At 43.0% G+C, this 20,735-nt stretch overlaps 1 protein-coding gene across 1 annotated transcript in view; it reads right to left on the reverse strand.

Moving 5' to 3' along the window:
• Positions 1–20,579, reverse strand: part of cemip2 (cell migration inducing hyaluronidase 2) — a 31,599-nt gene extending 11,020 nt beyond the window's left edge. Inside the window, exons 1-10 of the mRNA XM_082555839.1 lie at positions 20,317–20,579; positions 17,485–17,839; positions 17,253–17,393; positions 16,520–17,087; positions 13,712–13,881; positions 12,763–12,954; positions 11,555–11,724; positions 9,906–10,118; positions 1,452–1,657; positions 608–677 (exon numbers count right to left, since the gene is read on the reverse strand). Of these exons, the coding sequence (XP_082411965.1) occupies positions 608–677; positions 1,452–1,657; positions 9,906–10,118; positions 11,555–11,724; positions 12,763–12,954; positions 13,712–13,881; positions 16,520–17,087; positions 17,253–17,393; positions 17,485–17,821 (2,067 nt within the window). The 5' untranslated portion in view covers positions 17,822–17,839; positions 20,317–20,579. The remainder of the gene's footprint in view (positions 1–607; positions 678–1,451; positions 1,658–9,905; positions 10,119–11,554; positions 11,725–12,762; positions 12,955–13,711; positions 13,882–16,519; positions 17,088–17,252; positions 17,394–17,484; positions 17,840–20,316) is intronic.
• Positions 20,580–20,735: the final 156 nt, after the last annotated feature.

Genomic DNA, 20,735 nt, shown 5'->3' on the forward strand with positions numbered 1-20,735 from the left:
GGAAGTAGAATAGAGAAACAGAAGATAACCATGACAAACTAGAGGAGTAGGAATTTCATTATCAGCACTGATATACAATCAGCTGGTGGAACATAAAAAACAATAACAATAACAACAAGTGCATCTGGGTGAGTGTCACACTATTCTCATGTTGATGACGTCCTGCAGAAAGATTAAAGTTCACAGAAACTTACTGGCTTCTTTAAGTTTGCAGTCCAAAACAAAGAAATACCCCCACTGTTAAGTAGTACACAGCATAGCCCCTGTGGACCTCCGAGCAGTTTGTACCAAAATAAAATTGAGTGATTTCTTTTCTTTCTTTTTTTTTTAGCTTTTATATTTAAAGGTCTTACCGATTTATTGCTCCATCTATCAAACACTAAGGACTGTTAAATCCCCTTTTTATTGATGGATAACTTTTTATGAGCATGAAGGTCTTTAATAATATGTAAAGTTCAGGAACACCAAAGCCAGTGTAGCTTTATTTTTTTGCTTTTTTAATAATAGTTAATCTATCAATAAGGAGTAGCCGTTCTACTCTTGGTCACAGGTTTCCTTGCACTACGTGGAAAAAGTTATTTTTCTTTCATAGCTCTGATATTATTACCTGAGAACCAGCTGCTGCATTACTGATGAGGTTGTTGTTGGGGTTGGCGATCCAGAATGTTGAGACTGCCCTGAAAAACAACCACAAGATTACATACACATGAGTAGACAGAGATATTAAAAAAAAAAGAAGGAGTATCTCGTCAGATCATAAAATATGATTAAGAAGAAGAAGACAGACATCAAAGAAACCTGTGAGATTTCCCAAATTCCCTCAATAATCCGCCTCTCCAACATAAACGCTTCACGGGGAAAGCTCAGCCAACAGACACAGACACACACACGCTATCACGCTCTTGGAAACAGACCTTTCTGTTTCCTCACAAAGGCACTTTTCTTGGTCTTGCTATGACATGAAAACATCCCATGGAGAGGGGATGTTGTTATTGCCTGGATAAAACCACCTTGCCAATATCTCTCTCACACAGACCATCTGTCCCTTCTCAAAATACGTCTGCACCACCACACATGCTTTCTCACGGCTAATGGGTATGATTTGTTCCACTTTTAATCTAAAATGCAGGCATTGCATTTTTAAAAATGGAAATCAAATAACCCTTTATATATACCTATACCCTTTATACTCTGTTGGTATAAATAAAAACAAAGATGTTTCAATCCAATGAAAGGACATTTTAAAAAAAAAACAAAAAAACATCATAGTTAACATACAAACACGTATAAAAGATACGAAAAGTGGTTTTATCCCAGTACAAATCTATGATATCTAAGTATTGTGACTAATCAGACATGTTTTTGATGACAGAGTGGAAACGTTATGCTGATGCCGATGTGATTCCTTATATCTGTAACCACAAATGTACATCATCGTCCTGTTCTCTTACTTGCACTCTGTACTGGGCGAGGGAGTGTAGCCCTTGTAGACTTTGTCCTTGATGCTGAGGCAGAGGGTCTCATTGCGATCGGTGGGTAAAAGAGTCCCAGGTCGGGTCAGGAGGCCAAGGTTGTGGTAGAAAGTGTTGCGCTGCTCAATCCCATCCTCAAGGAAAAAACAGTGGCCCAAGGTGTCGTAGCCTATAGTGTCCTTGACCTTCCCAGAAATGGAACACAAAACAAAAATTAAGAGAAAAAAAAACTAAACAAAAGAGCTTGGACAAGAGACTTTTAGACTACTTTGACAATAACAGCAATAGCTATGTTAAGATATAATCAAAGATACCTGTTTTGCATTAGAGCAACAAGCTCCTTCACACATTTCAAACAGGCATATAAAATCTTTTTGTGTCCATCGTCTCTGTCTTTGCAGAAGTTTTTTTTGTTGGTCGTTTTTATTTTGTTATGTTTTGCAATGTGATTCAAACTTATGTCCTGCAGAAAAGAACTGCTGTAAACCAGTTTTAACTGATCCAGGCCAGTTCCATGCAGCCCATTATATGTTCCTTTTCCTGTATAATAAAACGGAATGAAATTTAACACCCCAAAGGAGAAATACAATATGGCCAAAACGCGAGAAGTGCCTGTCTCCTTAAATAGTTAAAATTTCTGAACGATTTTCCTCTTACTGCTGAAGCTTTGGTATGTAGAGAAAAACTGTAGAAGATGGTCAACAGGAGAATACTTACAGGGTCACTTCAGTTTTTCTTGTTTACCTTCTGGTGCCAAGTCAAACAATGACATGCACCATAAATGAACTCAATTTCCTCTGTACAGTTAGGCTCAGAGCTTCAACGATGCGGACTCAAAACAAAATTAAAAACAAACCTGAACCCTTCAGTCACTGACCACATACAGACAGTGTGATTTAGCTGAGCTAAGTTAGTACCTCTGTGTATAACTACCTTTATCCAACAAGTACAGTGGTGTGAGAAGTGTTTGACCCCTTCCTGATCTCCTACTGTTTTTCATATTTATCACACTTTTGATCACAATTTTTAATATTAGACAAAGATAACCTAAGTAAAAATAAAATGCAGTTTCTAAATGTTGATTTCATTTATTAAAGGAGACAAGTTATCCAAACCTACCTGGTTCTGTGTGACAAAGTAATTGCCCTCTTTATAATCATGAATTAACTGTGACTAAGTTCAGTTTAACTAAACACGCTCAAGCATGATTACCGGCAGACCTGTTAGAACCTGTCTGACAAAATGAAACCAGTTAAAAGATCTTGAAAAGCAACACCTCTCTGGGAACTCCCAGGCCTATCTCCCCTCACCACACTCCCTGCCGGTAACTGATGCCCTCAGGGGTCGGTGTGTTGGTGGTTCTTGGTGTCCGGGGCTGGGCGCTCAGGTATGTACCAGCTCACCCCCGATGACTACTTGGGGGGGCCTGGTGCCTGTTGCCCGGTCAGGCCTCTTCCGGGGCAAAGGGGGCCCTCGGGCCTCCGGCCTCGGGGCCTGTGGCTCGGTTCACTCTGGCTCAGCTGGCTGCCGGCTGAGCCGGCGGGCACGCCACTGCAGCCCCCTCTGGCTTCTGCTCCGTGGCTACTGGGTGACTCCTCATCTGGGGCTCTCTTCAGCTCTTCCCAGGAGGGGGGCACGGATGCCCCTCCGGTGGTCCTCCTTGGGCTCTCGCACTCTGGATGTCTGGAGCCTGGATCTCCTCCATGCCTGCTTCACGCCCTGGTGGACAGGGCTATGGCTCTCTACATCCTCTAGCACAGCAGTCCCCAACCCCCGGGCCTCGGACCGGTACCGGTCCGCGAGTCGTTTGCTACCGGGCCGCGAGAGTTGAGGCTCGGGTGTGAAATGTATGGTTTTCAGTGTTATTTTGTTATTGTTTTTATCGTTAACTCTGTTTTCCTGGGACTGTTCACGTGTGTTATGAATAAATCTTCCTTTTTTCGGTACAGGTACTAGTTTTATTTTGTTGTATTTATCCGCGACACCTTAAAAGCCGGTCCGTGAAAATATTGTCGGGCATAAACCGGTCCGTGGCACAAAAAAGGTTGGGCACCGCTGCTCTAGCAGGCCATTACATGGAGAAACCTTTTGAATACAAGCGCGCTGATCCACACAGGTGTGCACACGGGTGTTCACTGTTCATAGACATAAACTACACCTTTATTGGCTGCTACGTCAAAGCACATTGTGCGCTGTCGGTCCTGCTTGCTACACAACAACATTCAATATTTAGTATTTACTGCTGTTTACACTTAGCTAGATTAATGTGATGGTGTTGTGTTTGGTATGTTGCTCTGTTTCTTTTGCTTGTTTACTCTCAACAGGTGATCCAGGAGATTTTTTTTCTCTTCTTTCTCTTTTTAAGTGCCCTTTCTCACTGTCCCTCTTCCCTTCTGTTTTTCTTTTCCTTCATCTTTCTTTCTCCCTTTCCTATCCCTCAGTCATGTCTGTCCCATCTGTAACAACTGAAAATAAAAATAAAATAAAAATAAATAATAGGGGTGCAACGATACTGGTATCGATATTGAACCGTTCGATACAGTGCTTTCGGCTTTCGGCACATGTTGGATGTGCCATGCAATGCTCAATTACATGGGTGGGAACTAGTGTGTTAGCACAGTTAGCTCGTTAATGTGTTGGCCTTCTAGCCCCACGCAGGGGTAGCTCGTTAACGGAGATTTGCCGTGTTGTGGCGTTAACGTCATTTCAACGAGATTAACGCTGACAGCACTAGTGGAAACACAACGAATATGACTGCACATTTACGCCGACATCATCCTAGTGCAAAGACAAGTGGAAGCAGACAAAAACAACAAGCATGCATGCTACAAACTTTACCCGAGTCATTTAGACAGCCGTTAGCACATGATTCTCCTTATGGGGACCTGATATGTTTAATATTGTGGCGAGCTCAGACAAGGAGGAGACTGAGGTGTCGTTTGGTCTTGCTTCCCGTGAGCTAGCCAGGGAGCACAGCCGTTTATTGACATCTGCAGAAGAACACTGCCGCTAGCTAACTGCTCAGCGCAGCAACCACAGCAACAACAACAACAACAACACACAGAGCGCCCTCTGACCCCGGAAGGACACACCGTCGCAGCGAGAGGGCGTCACCCGTCACTATGGCAACATAAACAAAACATAACTGTACAAACAGAACCCCGAACAGTCCTGACCCGCTACATAGCCCCCCACCTAAGGGGTCAGTCGTCCCCGACGACCCCATTGCCCCACACAAAGTCCTGCAAATGTCCAGGTGCCTTCTTTTGGCGCACCGGCCGGTCACGACCAGCGGGGGAAAAGTCATTCGGGTCAGAACATGGGGTGCCACCATCATCCCACTTCTGACACCAATGTGGCGAGCTCAGACAACGAGGAGACGGAGGTGTCGTTTGGTCTTGCTTCCCGTGAGCTAGCCAGGGAGCACAGCCGTTTATTGACATCTGCAGAAGAACACTGCCGCTAGCTAACTACTCAGCGCGGCAACCGCACAGCAACAACAACAACACACAAGGCGCCCTCTGACCCCGGAAGGACACACCGTCGTAGCGAGAGGGCGTCACCCGTCACTATGGCAACATAAACAAAACATAACTGTACAAACAGAACCCCGAACAGCCCTGACCCGCTACAATATGCTGCTAAGAATATAGCCCAGAAGAAGCGTATAGTTTTTATTTTGGAAAGAGCCATTTCTCTGTAATAAACTCTCTTTTCCAAAGATGAGTGATTCCTCAATCAGATACAGGTGTTACCGCGCCAGATCCGCGACCCCGAACCGTAGTAAGGAAACCTCTGGCAGTTACTTGAAGGTTCCATAACTGACTCGTAGCCGGAAACAGCTTACTATACAGGTCATCTCCGCTAGCAAAAAGATCGAAGGAGGCGTAGGAAACTGCTTCACCGAACTTTATTTCTTCTCTAAGGCACGAACACCGCGTACAGTGGGCTGAAACAGTTTACTCACAGCGAGCATCGCCGACACAACTCTGGCTGTCGAGGGAGTTATTATATTCCTTTTATTTATTTTCTTTTCGTCTCTTCTGTAGCTAACCGTTACTTTTTCCCCTTCTGCGCTCTCTCTCTTCACACACACACCAGGCAGTCCCGCTACACACATCCCGAATACATTTCCCATCAGGCTTCATCCTTAAAGGGCCATGCCTGTAACACAGGGCTTGCAAAATCGCTAGCCCGACGTCCCGGGGCTAGCGATTTTTCCAGTCGTACTACCAAAATCTATCTCTGCCCTGCCCGTCGGGCTATTGTAGGAAGTAAAAATATATGTCAATGCTTTTGCATTCTTTCGGAAATGTAGCTGGGTAATTATGTCATTGGCATCGGTGAGCCACTGTCAATATGTGACATATTGAAATCGCGTTTGAATTTGCGCTTGTTTTTTGCTTTCACTTTGCAAATGTCCAGGTGCCTTCTTTTGGCGCACCGGCCAGTCACGACCGGCGGGGGAAAAGTCACTCGGGTCAGAACATGGGGTGCCACCATCATCCCACTTCTGACACCAATGTGGCGAGCTCAGACAACGAGGAGACGGAGGTGTCGTTTGGTCTTGCTTCCCGTGAGCTAGCCAGGGAGCACAGCCGTTTATTGACATCTGCAGAAGAACACTGCTGCTAGCTAACTGCTCAGGGCGGCAACCGCACAGCAACAACAACAACAACAACACACAAGGCGCCCTCTGACCCCGGAAGGACACACCGTCGCAGCGAGAGGGCGTCACCCGTCACTATGGCAACATAAACAAAACATAACTGTACAAACAGAACCCCGAACAGCCCTGACCCGCTACAATATGCTGCTGAAAATATAGCCCAGAAGAAGCGTATAGTATAGCTTTTATTTTGGAAAGGGCCATTTCTCTGTAATAAACTCTCTTTTCCAAAGATGAGTGATTCCTCAATCAGATACAGGGCTCGCAAAATCGCTAGCCCGAAGTCCCGGGGCTAGCGATTTTTCCAGTCGGGCTACCAAAATCTATCTCTGCCCTGCCCGTCGGGCTATTGTAGGAAGGAAAAATATATGTCAATGCTTTTGCATTCTTTCGGAAATGTAGCTGGGTAATTATGTCATTGGCATCGGTGAGCCACCGTCAACATGTGACATATTGAAATCGCGTTTGAATTTGCGCTTGTTTTTTGCTTTCACTTTGCAATCGTGTGAACTATGTATAGAGAGCGACATCACTGAGTGATGATAATTTGCGCACCAATTCCTCTGACATCGTCTTATCAATCGTTAGCTTACTATGCAAACATGACAAGTGAAATCTCCCGCAGCAAGCTTAAACATATGAGAGGTTGATCGCGCAGAGAATCGCTGATGGTTATGTGTGTGTGTGTGTGTGTGTAAAAGCAGCAGGATATATATTTTAGTTCTGCTGAGCCAAATAAGACAGGTCAGGGTGAAGAAGTGACAGCCAAAGAAAAGCTTACCACAAAACGGAAAAGTTATGACAAATCAGACTATAAGGCAAAAAGAAAGTGCAGCTTTATGGTTTCATGGACAAAAGAATCTCTGTGGCTGCAATATGACGAGCTAAATAACTGGGGCTGCACATAAGTGGTCCGCAGGTGCGCATTCGCTGTCAAAGAAAAAAAAAAGAAAAAAAAACGCGCACAAGATATGAAGTTGCAACGCGTGTTTGCATACATAAGATTTTCTGGAGGAGGACAGACATTTGTTTAAAACTCTTAAAGATGTCGAAGAAGCTCCTTTAAGCAATTACTTTGGTGTTCCTCCACCTCCAAAGAAATGTCAGAAGGAGTCCGAACCACAAAAGAAGCGCGTATTCTCGGAAAAGTGGTTGCAGGAGGTGATCTGGCTTCAAACAAATGATGAACGCACAGAGATGTGGTGCGGAATGTGCCGTGAAAATCCCACTCTAGCGGACAAAAACAGTGCTTTTTATATGGACGCAAACGCGCGTTGCAACTTCTTATCTGGTGCGCGTCTTTTATTTTGACAGCGAATGCGCACCTGCGGACCACTTATGTGCACCAGTGTAAATAACATAATGTTCTGCCGGGTGTGTTGTTGGTTTTCTCTCGATTTCTGAGTCGACAAGCGCCTTTGTTACTGGGACCAGTCATTTTAAAAAAGGCCCCCATTAGAAGCCATGAGAAATGCAAGAAATGCATTATTGCTCAGTCTGCAATATCTTTCCCAGAACAAACACCAATTGCAAATAACATACTAAAAATAAACCTGAAAAATCTGTTTATAACAGCGTACTATGTTGCAAAGAGTGAACTACCACTGGCAAAATTTAGCAGTCTTTGCAAACTTCAAAAAGCAAATGGCCTAGATCTTGGTTCCACTTGTCTCTTACCCGTGACTTCAGTGGAAATTTTAAATTCAGGATCTGACACAGACTGATTCATGTTCTACACAGTTCTTACAAGTTCGTAGAAATTTCTGTTCAATTAGAACCAAGTATTTGAGTTGATGATTGTAATTTTTATACAATATTATACTTTAATGTATAATATTGTAAAGGAAACAAAACATCAATCAAAAAATTGCTCTCTTTTTTTATTCGGACTACTTACATTTATTTTGGGCTACCAAAAACTGAAGAGTCCCTGCCCGAAGGGCTACCAGGGATTTTGAAATTTTGAGAGCCCTGAGATATATATATATATTTTTAATTACTTTTGTTTCAGCAACATTAAATTTAAAAACTGTACTTTTGAGTTAAAATATATATTTATAATTTTAATAAATGACAAATTAAAAAGGCATGAACATTTTTTTTGTATCGAAAAAATATCGAACCGTGACACCAAAGAATCGAACCGAACCGTGAATTTTGTGTATCGTTGCACCCCTAATAAATAATAACAACAAAGGTTGATCAAATGGACCAATACAGCAAGGCTGTGATGATCCATTTGGCAAAGTAAATCCATTGGGTATCCTTGTTGGTCTTCAGACAACAATTCTGACGGCTAAAGAACCAAATGGGACAGGCAAAAAAAAAAAAAAAAAAAAAAAAAAAAAGCAACACAACATGCCACAATCTAAAGAAACACCTAGGAAACAAAGTCACTGACATCTGTCAGTCTGGAAAGGGTTACGATGCAATATCTAAGGCTTTGGGACTCCAGTGAAACATGATGGGAACTATTATACACAAATGGAAAAAACTGTGAACAGTGATGAAGCATCGACAACTCATCCAGAAGATCACGAAAGAACCCAGAACAACATTAAGCTTCTACATGTCTCGCTTAAAGTCAGAGTTTATGATTCATCAATGAGAAAGAGACTGGGCAACGATGGCAGCCATGGGAGAGTTCAAGACAAAAACTGACCAAAAAGAACATGAAGGCTCGTCTCACATTTACCAAAAAACATTTGATTATCCCAAAGACTTTTGGGAAAATATTCTGTGGACTGACGAGACAAAAGCTGAACTTTTTGAAGGTCTGAGTCCCGTTACATCTGGCATAAAACTAAAACAGCATTTCACATAACACCTCATACTAACAGTAAAATATGGTGGTGGTAGTGTGCTGGTCTGGGAATGTTTTGCTGCCTCGGGGCCTGGAAGACTTGCTGTGGTAAATCTAACCATGAATTCTGCTGTCTACCAAAACATCTGTTTTCATCAAAGAATCTGTTCGTGACCTCAAGCTGGAGCACACTTGGGTTCTGCAGCAGGACAATGATCCAAAACACACCAGCAACTCCACCTCTGAATGGCTTAAGAAAAAAAAAAGGAGACTTTGGAGTGACCTGAATCAGACTAAGATGCTGTAGTACAAGTGTAAAAAGCAAGTTAATGTTCGAAAAACCTTAAACGTAGCTGAATTACAACAATTCTGAAAAGATAAGTGGGCCAAACAACCCCACAGTGCTCTCAATACCAGTTATTGGAAACGCTTGATTGCAGTTGTTGCTTCTAAGGGTGGCCCAGCCAGTTATTAGGCTTAGGTTCAATCGCTTTTTCACACAGAGGCATGTAGGTTTGGAATTTTTTTCCCCTTAATAAAACATCTTAATTTAGAAACTACAATTTGTGTTTCATTTCGTAATCTAATATTTAAATGTGTTTGATGATCTGGAACATTTAATTGTGTCAAACATACAAAAACAGGAAATTAGGAAAAGGCCAAACACACCACTGTATATTAAAAACTTCTACATCTTTCTAAAGAGACTAAGATATTCTATAAGTGTGAAAGAGATGGAACAGGAAAGGTTGAGAGTGAATATAAAGGAGATGGGGAAAAAGAAAAGTGGATGCAAGCCTTTACAGTAATCAGGCGTTGGAGGATACAGTTGATGAGCTTTGTGACAAACCACCAGTTTCCCACAATATGCTGCTCATTATTAACACTATGACTCATGTATGGTTTTCTACATTCTCACATACAGTGACGTATTCAACACATTTTAAAAGGCTTTACTAACCAGCAGGCCGTTGGTGGCGTGGATGGTGAGACAGCGGGAGAAGGAGTGGTGTATGGAGAGTCCGTCCACAAAGGTGGCCTCTGCGTAGCCTCCCTTCTGGTCGACATCCCCACACATGTGGAAGTGGAGGGGGTAGCGGCTTGTTCTAGCCTGCTGACCCATGTTCTTTAACTCCACGTAGGACAGATGCACTGATGAGAAGTTACTGAGAATCTGTAGGTGTTGAGGAGAGAGTACAATGAGCTCCCACCCACGACAAAAGCAAATGACGCCGGACTTGTGGTCCGCGTAACAAATGCTGGCTGACTAAAGTAATAAATTAAACCATTACAACTGTCTGCGTTCGCCAGTGACCGCACTGGGATATAAACTTTAGCCCATCTGGCACCGCGCTCTGTGAGTCGAGCCGTTTCAAAACCCCTGATGCTGGTGAGTAAGCCGTGAATTACAGAAGCATAAATTAAAAGTTACGCACGCACAGAGATGCGCACAGCACATAGTCACACATGAATGCATACAAATAAAACGATACAAACAAATGTTCAGTGCTGTCTAGGAGGTCTTTTTTGTGGGTATGGCAAAATCAGCAGGATCTGGTTTCTGTTAAGAAGGTATTGGCCAACCCTTTCAGCTCACTGAAACTCAAGTACGCACAGTAAACACTCACCCTCACCCTCGCTTACATAAACACACACACACGAACTAATTGTTTCAACAGTAGATTCCACTCCACAGAGTCAACCTGACTTAAAATAAGAGAAAGGGCAACTCACTGGACAGATAAATTGAAACATGAAACGCATGGTGCTGAACTGTGCTAAACTCGATTTGGCAGACATGACAGATGGCTTTTTGCCGGCATGGAAGGCCTAATTACAAAGAAAACGCTGACTTTTCAGCTTCATGTGTCCGTCTGGTGTACTTTGAGGTTACAGTTAGAAAGCTGTTAACATGGAAACAAAGTCTTTTGTTTAGCACATGGGGGGCAAATTACATAGACTCTGAGGAATGTTTACGTCCATTTGCCACCAATTTGAATGAAATCATACAAAATTACAGTGAGCTCACCGACTACACTGGGACCCATGCTAGACAGCAGAGATAAATCTACATGTTTAATCCTCATGTGCCTGCTGCGTTTGCAGTTTGTGCTGAGCCTTCTGAAGAAGAGTCTTTCATATAGATTCAAACAGAAACTGTGATGGTAAACAACACCTCTCACATAGGCCAGTACACAAATGTAGAATGTATGCACCGTTCATCTTCACAGTGAGGAAACTGTCAAACAGACTCTGAATAGCAACCTTTAACAGGAAAGAACAGTCATGCCACCTCATGCAGAAAGATCGGCACAAAGTAAATGTGCAATAAATTTACACACAGTCTTGTTTTCATATCTCTGTGGGGACATCTAATTGACATAAAGCTTTTTCTAGCCGCTTACCCTAACCATCAAAAATGAATGCCTAATCCTAACCATAATCAAAACCTAATTGTAACCCTGACACTAAAACCACATTTTGAGTCTCAAAAATGCCTTCAAACTCATGTCAACAGGCATTTTATCCCCACTGTTGGTCCCCACAAATATAGTATCATTCCAATTTTTGGTCCTCTTAAAGATATCTAAACATGGTACACATGCATACCTTGATGTGGCCTCCAAAGGTGTCATGGTTGTAGAACTGACACATGTTGTCTCCGTAGCAGGAGTTTTCCATTTCTCCATAAATGAGAATGTTTCTGGATAGGAGACCCACTTCGGCACGCATGTCGATGCCATCTATGATCTCTCCGGTATGGTTATACTGAGGCTTCCCTGAGCAGCACAGACAGATAAAACTAGAGGTCAAAATACTACAACAAGGAGAAATTCTTAAAACTCTTAAAGAAAAATATGTACAGAAACCATGAAACGGGTGCAAGTTGTTACTTTGTGTGAAAGCAAATTAGAAGTATGGCGACAGAAACATTTAATTAAACATCACAGCAACACGATTTGGTTTCTGAGGCGGGACAAGTCATACTAAAACACTACAATAACAGCTTGCTTGTGTTTAGATGATGCATCACCTAGCACCCTTTCAACTGTAAACCACATTTAGCGCGTATGGCAGCTCCCGCTCAAACATTAACTAACCACACCCCAAAGAGTACCCACCAAACCAACACACATGTAAAAGCAAAAGTAATCAAACACGTATGAAACATCATTCATCAACACACAAAATACTCTCTGCCACAGATGGTATGTGGCAGCTCAGGCCTTCAACCGTTCAGCCTTTCCTGGTAACAGAAACACTAAATTCAGCCCACACACACACACACACACATAATAACACACCCTTCTCTCCAGGAAGGGAGTTGACAACAGAGGAATGAGATCAGGAAACATGTCTGATAAAAAGATGGACAAACTGCGAAACTGTCAGTGTAGTTTATTAACGTAACAATAGAAAACAGGAGGAGGTGAAGAAGGGGTGATGCATCCAAATCCATAAACCGCCCCGTGGTTATAATAAGATGGCCCTGCTTTTAAAAGAAATAAGCTGACAGTCTCTCCTTAGCATTTTCCAATAATCTTACGTCACCATAACAGCTGAAAAGGAAATGAGATTCCCCCGGACCGAAGGATTAATGGCCCTACGTCTACTAATCACATTTATTAACTACAAAGGAGCATAAGTGATTTTTTACTAGTCTTCACACAGGTTTTGTAAAAATGAAATGTTTCTCTACATCAGTTCCTATTTGTACTGTTTGTGACAGTAGCTCCCAAACACCAAGAAATAACCCCTCAGGGCAAATACTGACACAGCTGAAGAAACCAATGGCCGTCTCTCTCTCTCTCTCTCACCTTGTATCTTGACCTGTCGGCTGTTACAGTGAGGGCAGGGCAGCAGGGTAAACTCTTCAGCCTGGTGCATTGAGTAGTCCGTGCTAGCAACTACAATGCGATCCCCTGGTAGCCATGTCTGTTGCACTTCATCCTGCAGGTTTAGCACCACCTGGTCCACAGCATCCACCTGGAAGCCTGCAGTAGGGACACCTGAGGGGTACAGAAGAATATTGGATTTTAAATGAAACAAAAGGTCCAGCACAGCACGACAGAGGGAGGAAGGCTAACGCTTTGTAGTCTTCTGTAATTAAAGAAAACATTGATTTGACTTCTAGCACAAGATTGTTGACATAAAGGCTTTCCACTAGAAGAAAAAAATGTAATCTATAAAGATAACTATTGAAGGGAGTAAAAAAGTGACGGCTCCCTGTTAAGGGCGGGCCGTGAGTTTGTGGCATTCCCAAAAAGTCTTTTTAAAATAAAAGCCATTTAGAGTGTCACACATTGATTCATTACCATCTTATTTTGAAATAAATAAATAACCAAGGACCAGACTGCAGTGACCTCACAGCTCATTATGGCAACAAGTACAAATACCCCAGCTAACTAGAGCTCATGTTCTAATTGCTAGTTAGCCAACATTAGCCTGGTCACAGCAGGGTAAATGTGTTCTTTAGCAGGTATTTCTTTGATGTTTCTGCCTTATTTTCCCACTGGGCATGGTTTTCAGAGTATGGCACGTTGCACTTTACTTAAGAATTTAAAAAGGTCATGGTAGAAAGCAAAGGTCAGAGAAAATAATAATAAATTGAATTGCCATGCACGCATCTCTATAAAACTGTGTTCTGAAAAAATTCATTTCCACTGAGCACTAATTCAGACTTAAGCTTCTCAAAAGTTCACGAGAAAGCAAGAATTAATTAGGAATAAATAGTTGAGATTCGTTTTGGATTTCGTTATTTCTTACCAGTCTTCCACTCGCTATAGGCAGTGACCGAGAAACCCACTCCATTAACAGTGGTGAAGTTCCGTCTTGCCAGAGCTCTTCCTCCTGTGTCATGGTTTTCGTGTTCCCTAACATCCTCCGAGCATGATGCATTTCCACCGCCTATCACAGAAACCAAAGCCCACGCCTGCCTGGAAAGACCGAAGGAGTTAAAAGGAAGGTCGCAGAGAAAATGGAAAAGAAGAGGAAGTCATGAGTTTCACATTATTTTCGAAGAAATCATAATTTAAAAAATAAATAAATAAATTAAAAAAAAAAAAAAAAAAGAGCTTAAAGCCTAGCTGCAACTAATAATCGACACCCATTACTGGTTCATTATCACATAACTACTTCTAATAATGTTACCTGTGCATATTTGCTTAGTCAGTGATGGTGTTTTAGACCCTGTACTTTAACCACATTCTTACAGACTGACATAAAACCACGTGTATTGAGTGATAAATGTAGCTGTAGCTATTTCCACAGACAATGCAAATTGCAGACACTGTGCTCATTGACAAAAGCAAATGTCTGAGATAAGCATGAAGCAGGAGAGTGGGTCAAAAGCAAGAAAGTGAATATCAGAGAATGTCAAAATACATTTAAGCGAAAAAGTAGAAAACCAGCGGCTATCACACAAGTCAGGGGATTATTGAAATAATTAAGGGAAAATTTAGGAAGGGATGGGTGGATGTGTTAAAGCTATATTTGTTTTAACTTTTGTTCCAGGTCCTCCCTATCCAAGATGCCAAGAAAGCTTATTTTAAATGAGATTACAATGATTCAATAAGGAGAGGCTGGAATCATTTGAGCAAAGCAGCTCGAGGGTGTGGATGGCGTATAACACTGGCTGGGCTTTTGAGGGTGTGCGATCTAAAATAAGACAGCACAGTATGAGACATACAGTCTTGGATATTGCGAATATCATGCCCTTAGCTTCTCAAGAATGGCTTCCTGCTTTTCTCTTTTTTCCCCCCTCATGAATACCAAAAACATTTCATGGCAGCTGCTCTAGTCTACTTATAAACTTTCAAGATTTTATCAGGCTGACCAATACGCCTTTCAAACACAATTTACCATTCATGCAACCCGTGGAACTGTATCTGGGTCGGCAGTTGTCCATCCAGACTCAATCAAAGTGATCTTGTTTCCACCGAGCAGTTGCTTGGCTCATTGCACGCGGTAAACAAACCCAGAGTCAACTCTATACTTAACCTCTTCAGCTCCATTTTATCTGGAAGTAAAGGGAATCTACAGCCAATCCTGCCACTCATGTCATATCTGAAGATGACATGATAAAAGATGATTCAAGTGCGTTAATAATGCCAGTGTTTACCTGGGGGAAAAAAACCCAACATATCTTAATATAAACAGCAGTTTGTACTCCAATTCACCAAAGACCCTCTATCTGTTTAAAATAATTCATCTTGCTGGCATAATCACAGTCTTCTACAAAGGTGTCTTTTTGTAGATGTGAGTCAATGTGACATGGAACAGCACATCTCAGTGATACACAAACAGGATCCATCTGGGGCATCCACTCTTGTCTTTCATTAGAGCCACAGCGTGTGACTTTCTGCAAACTGACCTGCTGCTGCCTGTGTGCATGTTTGCTCAGTAAATCAGAGCTGAGTCAGATGGTTAAAGACGCAACAAAGGGAGGGGAAAAAAAAAAAAAGGATCCTTTTTTTATTATTATTTTCGTCATACCCTTGATTTGGTAATCAACCTTTGACAACATCATTGTTTAACTGGAACTGCTAATGTGTGGGGGCCAGAGGTGAACTCACTATAGACCACTATGAATGCGTGTTTCTCGTGTTTGAGTACTGTCCTGAGACACTGTGGTTAAAAGACAGAGGGGTCACATGCAAGAAGCAGCGGCTAACAGATTTGTGCATCGCTGTAAGGAAGGATGGGCGGACCCACCGAAATAAACCTGTGGAAATTAAATCAAATATAAGCTGGAGGTCACAAGATATGCACGCTGGTAAAGCACTGACGCAAATGACAATAAACTGCTGAGAAAATCTGCAACACCACTCCCTCCTCCATCTCCACAAGAAGGCATTCATTATAATGCTTAATCCTGTAACCCATCTCTCACAGCCACAGCAAAATAAACAAACAAAGCAAAAAACACTTTGTGACTTGTGTGATTTCAGTACATGATAAACTGTAGTCTGAAGCTATAAAAACCAACAGTAAGAGGATTAGAAGAAACAGTCTTAACGCACAAACCTAACTTCCAACAACCACTTCATGCGCTCTATAGTCTGATCCTGCCGCGCCACTCTAGATTTGAGGGAAACCGCTTCAAAAGTCAAGTCCTGAGCCACATGCTCCAGTGTGGTGGCATTAAGGTTATGGGCAGCCACGAACTCAGTCTAATCCTGTCTTTTTGTTAGCTTTATAAGGCATCACCTCATGTGACCACGACTGGACCTGGTTCTTCTGAAGGGCAAAAAAAAAAAATAAAATCTCCTTAGTTGCCACATTTTTGTACAAATCCTGGAAAACACTGTGCATGACCCTGTTATCCTGTACATGTTTCCTTTTTCTGGTGAAGCAGTGACACAAAGGAAACAGGAACTACGACTGATTCAAAGGAACATCCTAAATGAACAGAAAGCCAAGTAAAAAAAAAGAAAAAAAAAAGGCATTTTTCCAGGGATGCTGGATGTGAGACAAAAAGCTTGAGGAAAGTATTGATGCGTCAAAGGTGACTGGGTTTAGTTTAACTGGTGACCACAAACACAGATGATTCACAGCTTTGCTGGCAGCGTTTACCTGTACTGGAGATCCAGAACAAATCTGCTGCCGAGTTTCTCTTTGATGACCTCCCTGGTTTCTGGCCCAAGATTTCTCTCGGCAGAGTCTCCCACGGCGAGAGTGACAATTCGGCCCACCGGAAGGGAGCGAAGCAGCTGGGCGAGCCGCTGGCTGTCGTTGCGGGAATCGTACGTGTCGTAGCGTTCTGAGAACAGCAGAGCGGCCGTGTCCGGGTCCACCACGCGCAGGTGGATGCCTCGGCTGAAGTTTCGCTGGAAGGCATAACCCCCCGTGGCCACCCCAGACGCCGGGATGCTTCTGGTTAACAGAGACCAGGAAACTCTCTCAGTCCCGTGTACCTCCAGAGTTCCACCGGCTTTCACGCCAATGAACTTGCGGCCAAATGCGGGGACCTCGGAGACAGCCTCGCTGTCGGAACGGCCCATGAGGGCAATGATAGCATGGGAACGGTAGCGACATTTCGGCGAACCGATGTGAAGGGCGCCACCTTCTTCTATGAGGATGTGATGTGTTCTCAATGTTATGTTTTTGGAGCCGTCATGGCTGTCTGCAAAAACTACCCGACCTGTGAGAAGTCAAAGAAAACACGTTTAGTTCATTCTTGCTGTATGTTCCATCCAAAAGTTCATAAACTGAGCTTTAATAATAACAACTGGGTTACTGTAACTCAATCTGTGTTACATCTCTAAAAGCTACTTTACAAAAGTCAGACACCTTGTGATGTGCCTACCTCCTGATTGGATGGTAAGTGAGCGTAAGGTAGCAGAAGCATCCAGTCTAAACAAATCTCCTCTCCTGACAATGACAGCCCGCTGGGGTTGGTGACCTGGATTCCAGTTACTGAGAGATGGGTTGTGATCTGGGCAATTCTCTGTAAATATGAACAGAAAGATGTACACAAAGATGTTTAAAAGTCATACAGAAATGGTTAAGAAGCCTGGAAATTCATAATAAATAATCACCATCTAACTCAGGACCACTACTGAGGCTAAGGACAAGGATAAGAGTGAGGAAGAAAGCCCCCAGCGACACTCCACAGCAGATCAGAGTCTTCTTTCTTAGCTTTTGCTGGAGCCTCTGCGCATCCTCCCTACGCTGGTTCTCTTCTGACAAGGTGACCCTTGTTTGTCGCCCCAGCGGCGGGCCATGAGGTTTTATCGGTGGAGGCGGAGGCGTTTTGGCATGTGGCATCGAGCGGACTGGAGCCACTCGTCCGGGGACATAACCCGGGCACCTCTGGCTGCCCTGAGGTGGAGGCACAAAGACCGGGAACCTGCTGGGGCCATCACTAGTCGGCATGGTATACGTGTCTGCTACCTGAAAGACGATCGATGAGAAAGAGGGCAGAAGAAGAATAAGTGGCAAGGACTGTACACAAAGCATCAATAATTTTGTTTCAAATGAGCTTTTACTTATGGTTGGTTTACAGAAAATCTTGAAAAAGAAAGATTTTCTGCTGTCAGTCACAACCAACTTTGGAAAAGGTCATATACAAAATCAAGTTTGTTGTTTTAAAGTTTGGTTTGTATTTTAATATACAGACTGTTCAGCTGGAAGTACAAAGGTACCATCAGGCAGGCTTGGTGTTTAAGGATGAAACTAGGAGAAACTTAAAAAGAGGTCAAAGTGAAGGAAGACAATAAAAGCGTGTAAAAACAATAGGAGGTAAGAAATAAAACAGGCTGATTCTAGGGAAACGGGCAATAACCCACAAAGCATCTCACTCCAGGACCCCCAGGTAAAGATCTTCAGAGTGGCACTCAAAGGCACTATTAATCTACTCCTCCAGACAAGTTTGGCTTGAACCAGCGTGATATGGGCTGCTCATGTCCACAGTAACGAAGGAGGTCGTGAATAATGGATCACCACATTCTTCAGACTATGTTAACACAGCCAACAGATGGCACCAATTACAGTAGGAAGGAGGAGAGCGCTCTAGTCCCAGTCAGTCTGTGCTCGGGAGAAAGTAGCACAAAGCGAACCGAAGACATGGACGCTCAGTCGTCTCTCACTCAAGAGGACGTTAAATCAAAAGTATTTTTCCTGCGTCAAGGAAATTCTGTGAAACTCCAAAGACAAGTTATCAGGAACCTAAAGGAAAACAATCACCAACATTGTGATGAATTTTTAACTCGCTTTATTAATTGGGGTTTATTTACTCAAAAAGAAATGTGTTTAGATCCTCAACTCCTGTTTTGGTGCCTTTACTGTATGAGGACCAATCATGCTTACTCGCTTAGTCATTCCCCCGAAGCGTTACTGTGCGCCAGGAAAAACTCTGACTGGCTTTGAACAAATTTTCCTGGAGACTTGCTTTCATCTTATAGCCTTAAACCAAGCATTTATGCACAAAAGTGCACAACATGAAGCGACGAGGACACTCCCTGTTGTTCTGTAAAAAGACCTGACCCATGTCCCACAACACAGTGGGTCATGGGCGTAACTAAAGTACACACAAACATGCAGAGAGAAATATGTGGGCACACCTGCACGCACAAACACGCAGGGGTAGAGGACATGAGTGTGCAGAAAAAAGGCTTCTATACCACTTTTTGTAAACAGAAGTGCTCACTGTAATAACATCGCTGCTTGCCCTTTCTAGATTTTTTTTAAACAATAATGTCAACAAGTGCACATTTTCTTAGAGAAATTAGTGATTGTGATCATGGGTCTCTTTTATATTGAGCCAAATCAAATACACCCCAAAAATGATGATTTTAGTGTTTTAAATCTATCAGTGCTTCACACCAGTGCCAAGCCACAAACACACAAAATGACCACTGTCTTGACAGGCCATCTTGTCATCATTTTAGACCAGAGAGCAACAATAAACCTCTTCTACGCATAAACAAAGCCATGTAGGAACAATCAAGGACTGTTCAGACAAAAGCTCAGTCATTCATCTAAGCTTTAAAATAAACTGGGCAGAACAGCAGGTGGTTCGCCCACTTCAACTTGAAGTATCCCATTACAATACCATTCCCCACCTAAACATAAGATGGGGAATGAGTCTTCAGAAGCAGATCTCTGGCTATGTTTTTACTCCAAATTCCAGACTTATTCTGTTCCTGGAAGTTAAGCCGATCACAAGCCTGCAGACCTCATGTCTTCACTACTGACTCGTTCTCATATCAGCCGGAGTCTGCAGCTACCGAATATCAAACAGATGTGCGAGGAAGCATTTGGGCCACACCATCACGCATTCCTCGGCTGTAAAATCACCCTTTACTGTAGGGTTACTAACACTGACGCCATGTGTTCACTTACAACTGTACAGAGGGAGTAACAACAGCGCTCACAACCACGCGTCCACACTTGTTCTGTGTGCGGACCTCGCTGTGTAACACTGAGGTTAATGAGGATGTGTTCAATGAAGGATTTCACTATTTCTGGACTTTAATTTTCGCCACCTTCTTTTAAACGTGCACTTCCAAATGGCGTGTTACCGAGTTTCCACAGCAAAAGAGGAACCCGAGAATAAGAAGCATGAAATAAAGAAGTGAGAAAAGCTGGGAAAGTATTCATTATTTACAGCTTTTCTTCTGTTTCGCCGTTATAGTAGCTGGTGAATGGGACACGTAGCAGCACGCTTTGAGAAACTTTTAAACAATAGCTTAAGAGTCAATTATGACTTTTGTCGTTCACTTATAATAAGCCTAGTGCCCCTTTTCTAGAAAGCAAGCTTTGCCTCAGAGGTTCACAAGGTTAAATTCTCCTCTTTCCCCCCTAATGGTTGACGGACGGACACAGGCACAATGTAAAAGCGGCTGGCCAGGCGGACGCTGGGGTCTTACCGTTGGAGGGACTGTCCTATCCTCTCCCGGCTCTGTCCATTCGCTCTCTTCCGAGCCCTGAAAACGTTGCCCTAGCGGTGGTGAGACAATCAGATAAGTTCTCACCCTGACAACTCTGCACCTTGGTGTCCCTTCTTATATACCCTTTGTTCACATGGTGGTTCTTTTTCTGCTGATAGGCTGTCTTTCTCCCCGCGATCAGCCTCCGGTCCCACAGAGAGCGAAGCAGGCGCGGCTTTCAACCGAGGAAGACGCGATGCGTTCAAAGGCTGTCGAAAAGATTGTAACAATAATACCCACGAGAACGGCCTCCCTGGGCTGAAATAAGAAACCGTGGATAGTGGAAATAACGTTGCAACTCAGCTGTTATTATTGTTTTATGAAGGAAGAACATAGGTTCACTTTCCAAGGCCCGTTAA

Source organism: Aulonocara stuartgranti (assembly GCF_965226115.1).
Source record: "Aulonocara stuartgranti genome assembly, chromosome: 12".
NCBI lineage: Eukaryota > Metazoa > Chordata > Actinopteri > Cichliformes > Cichlidae > Aulonocara > Aulonocara stuartgranti.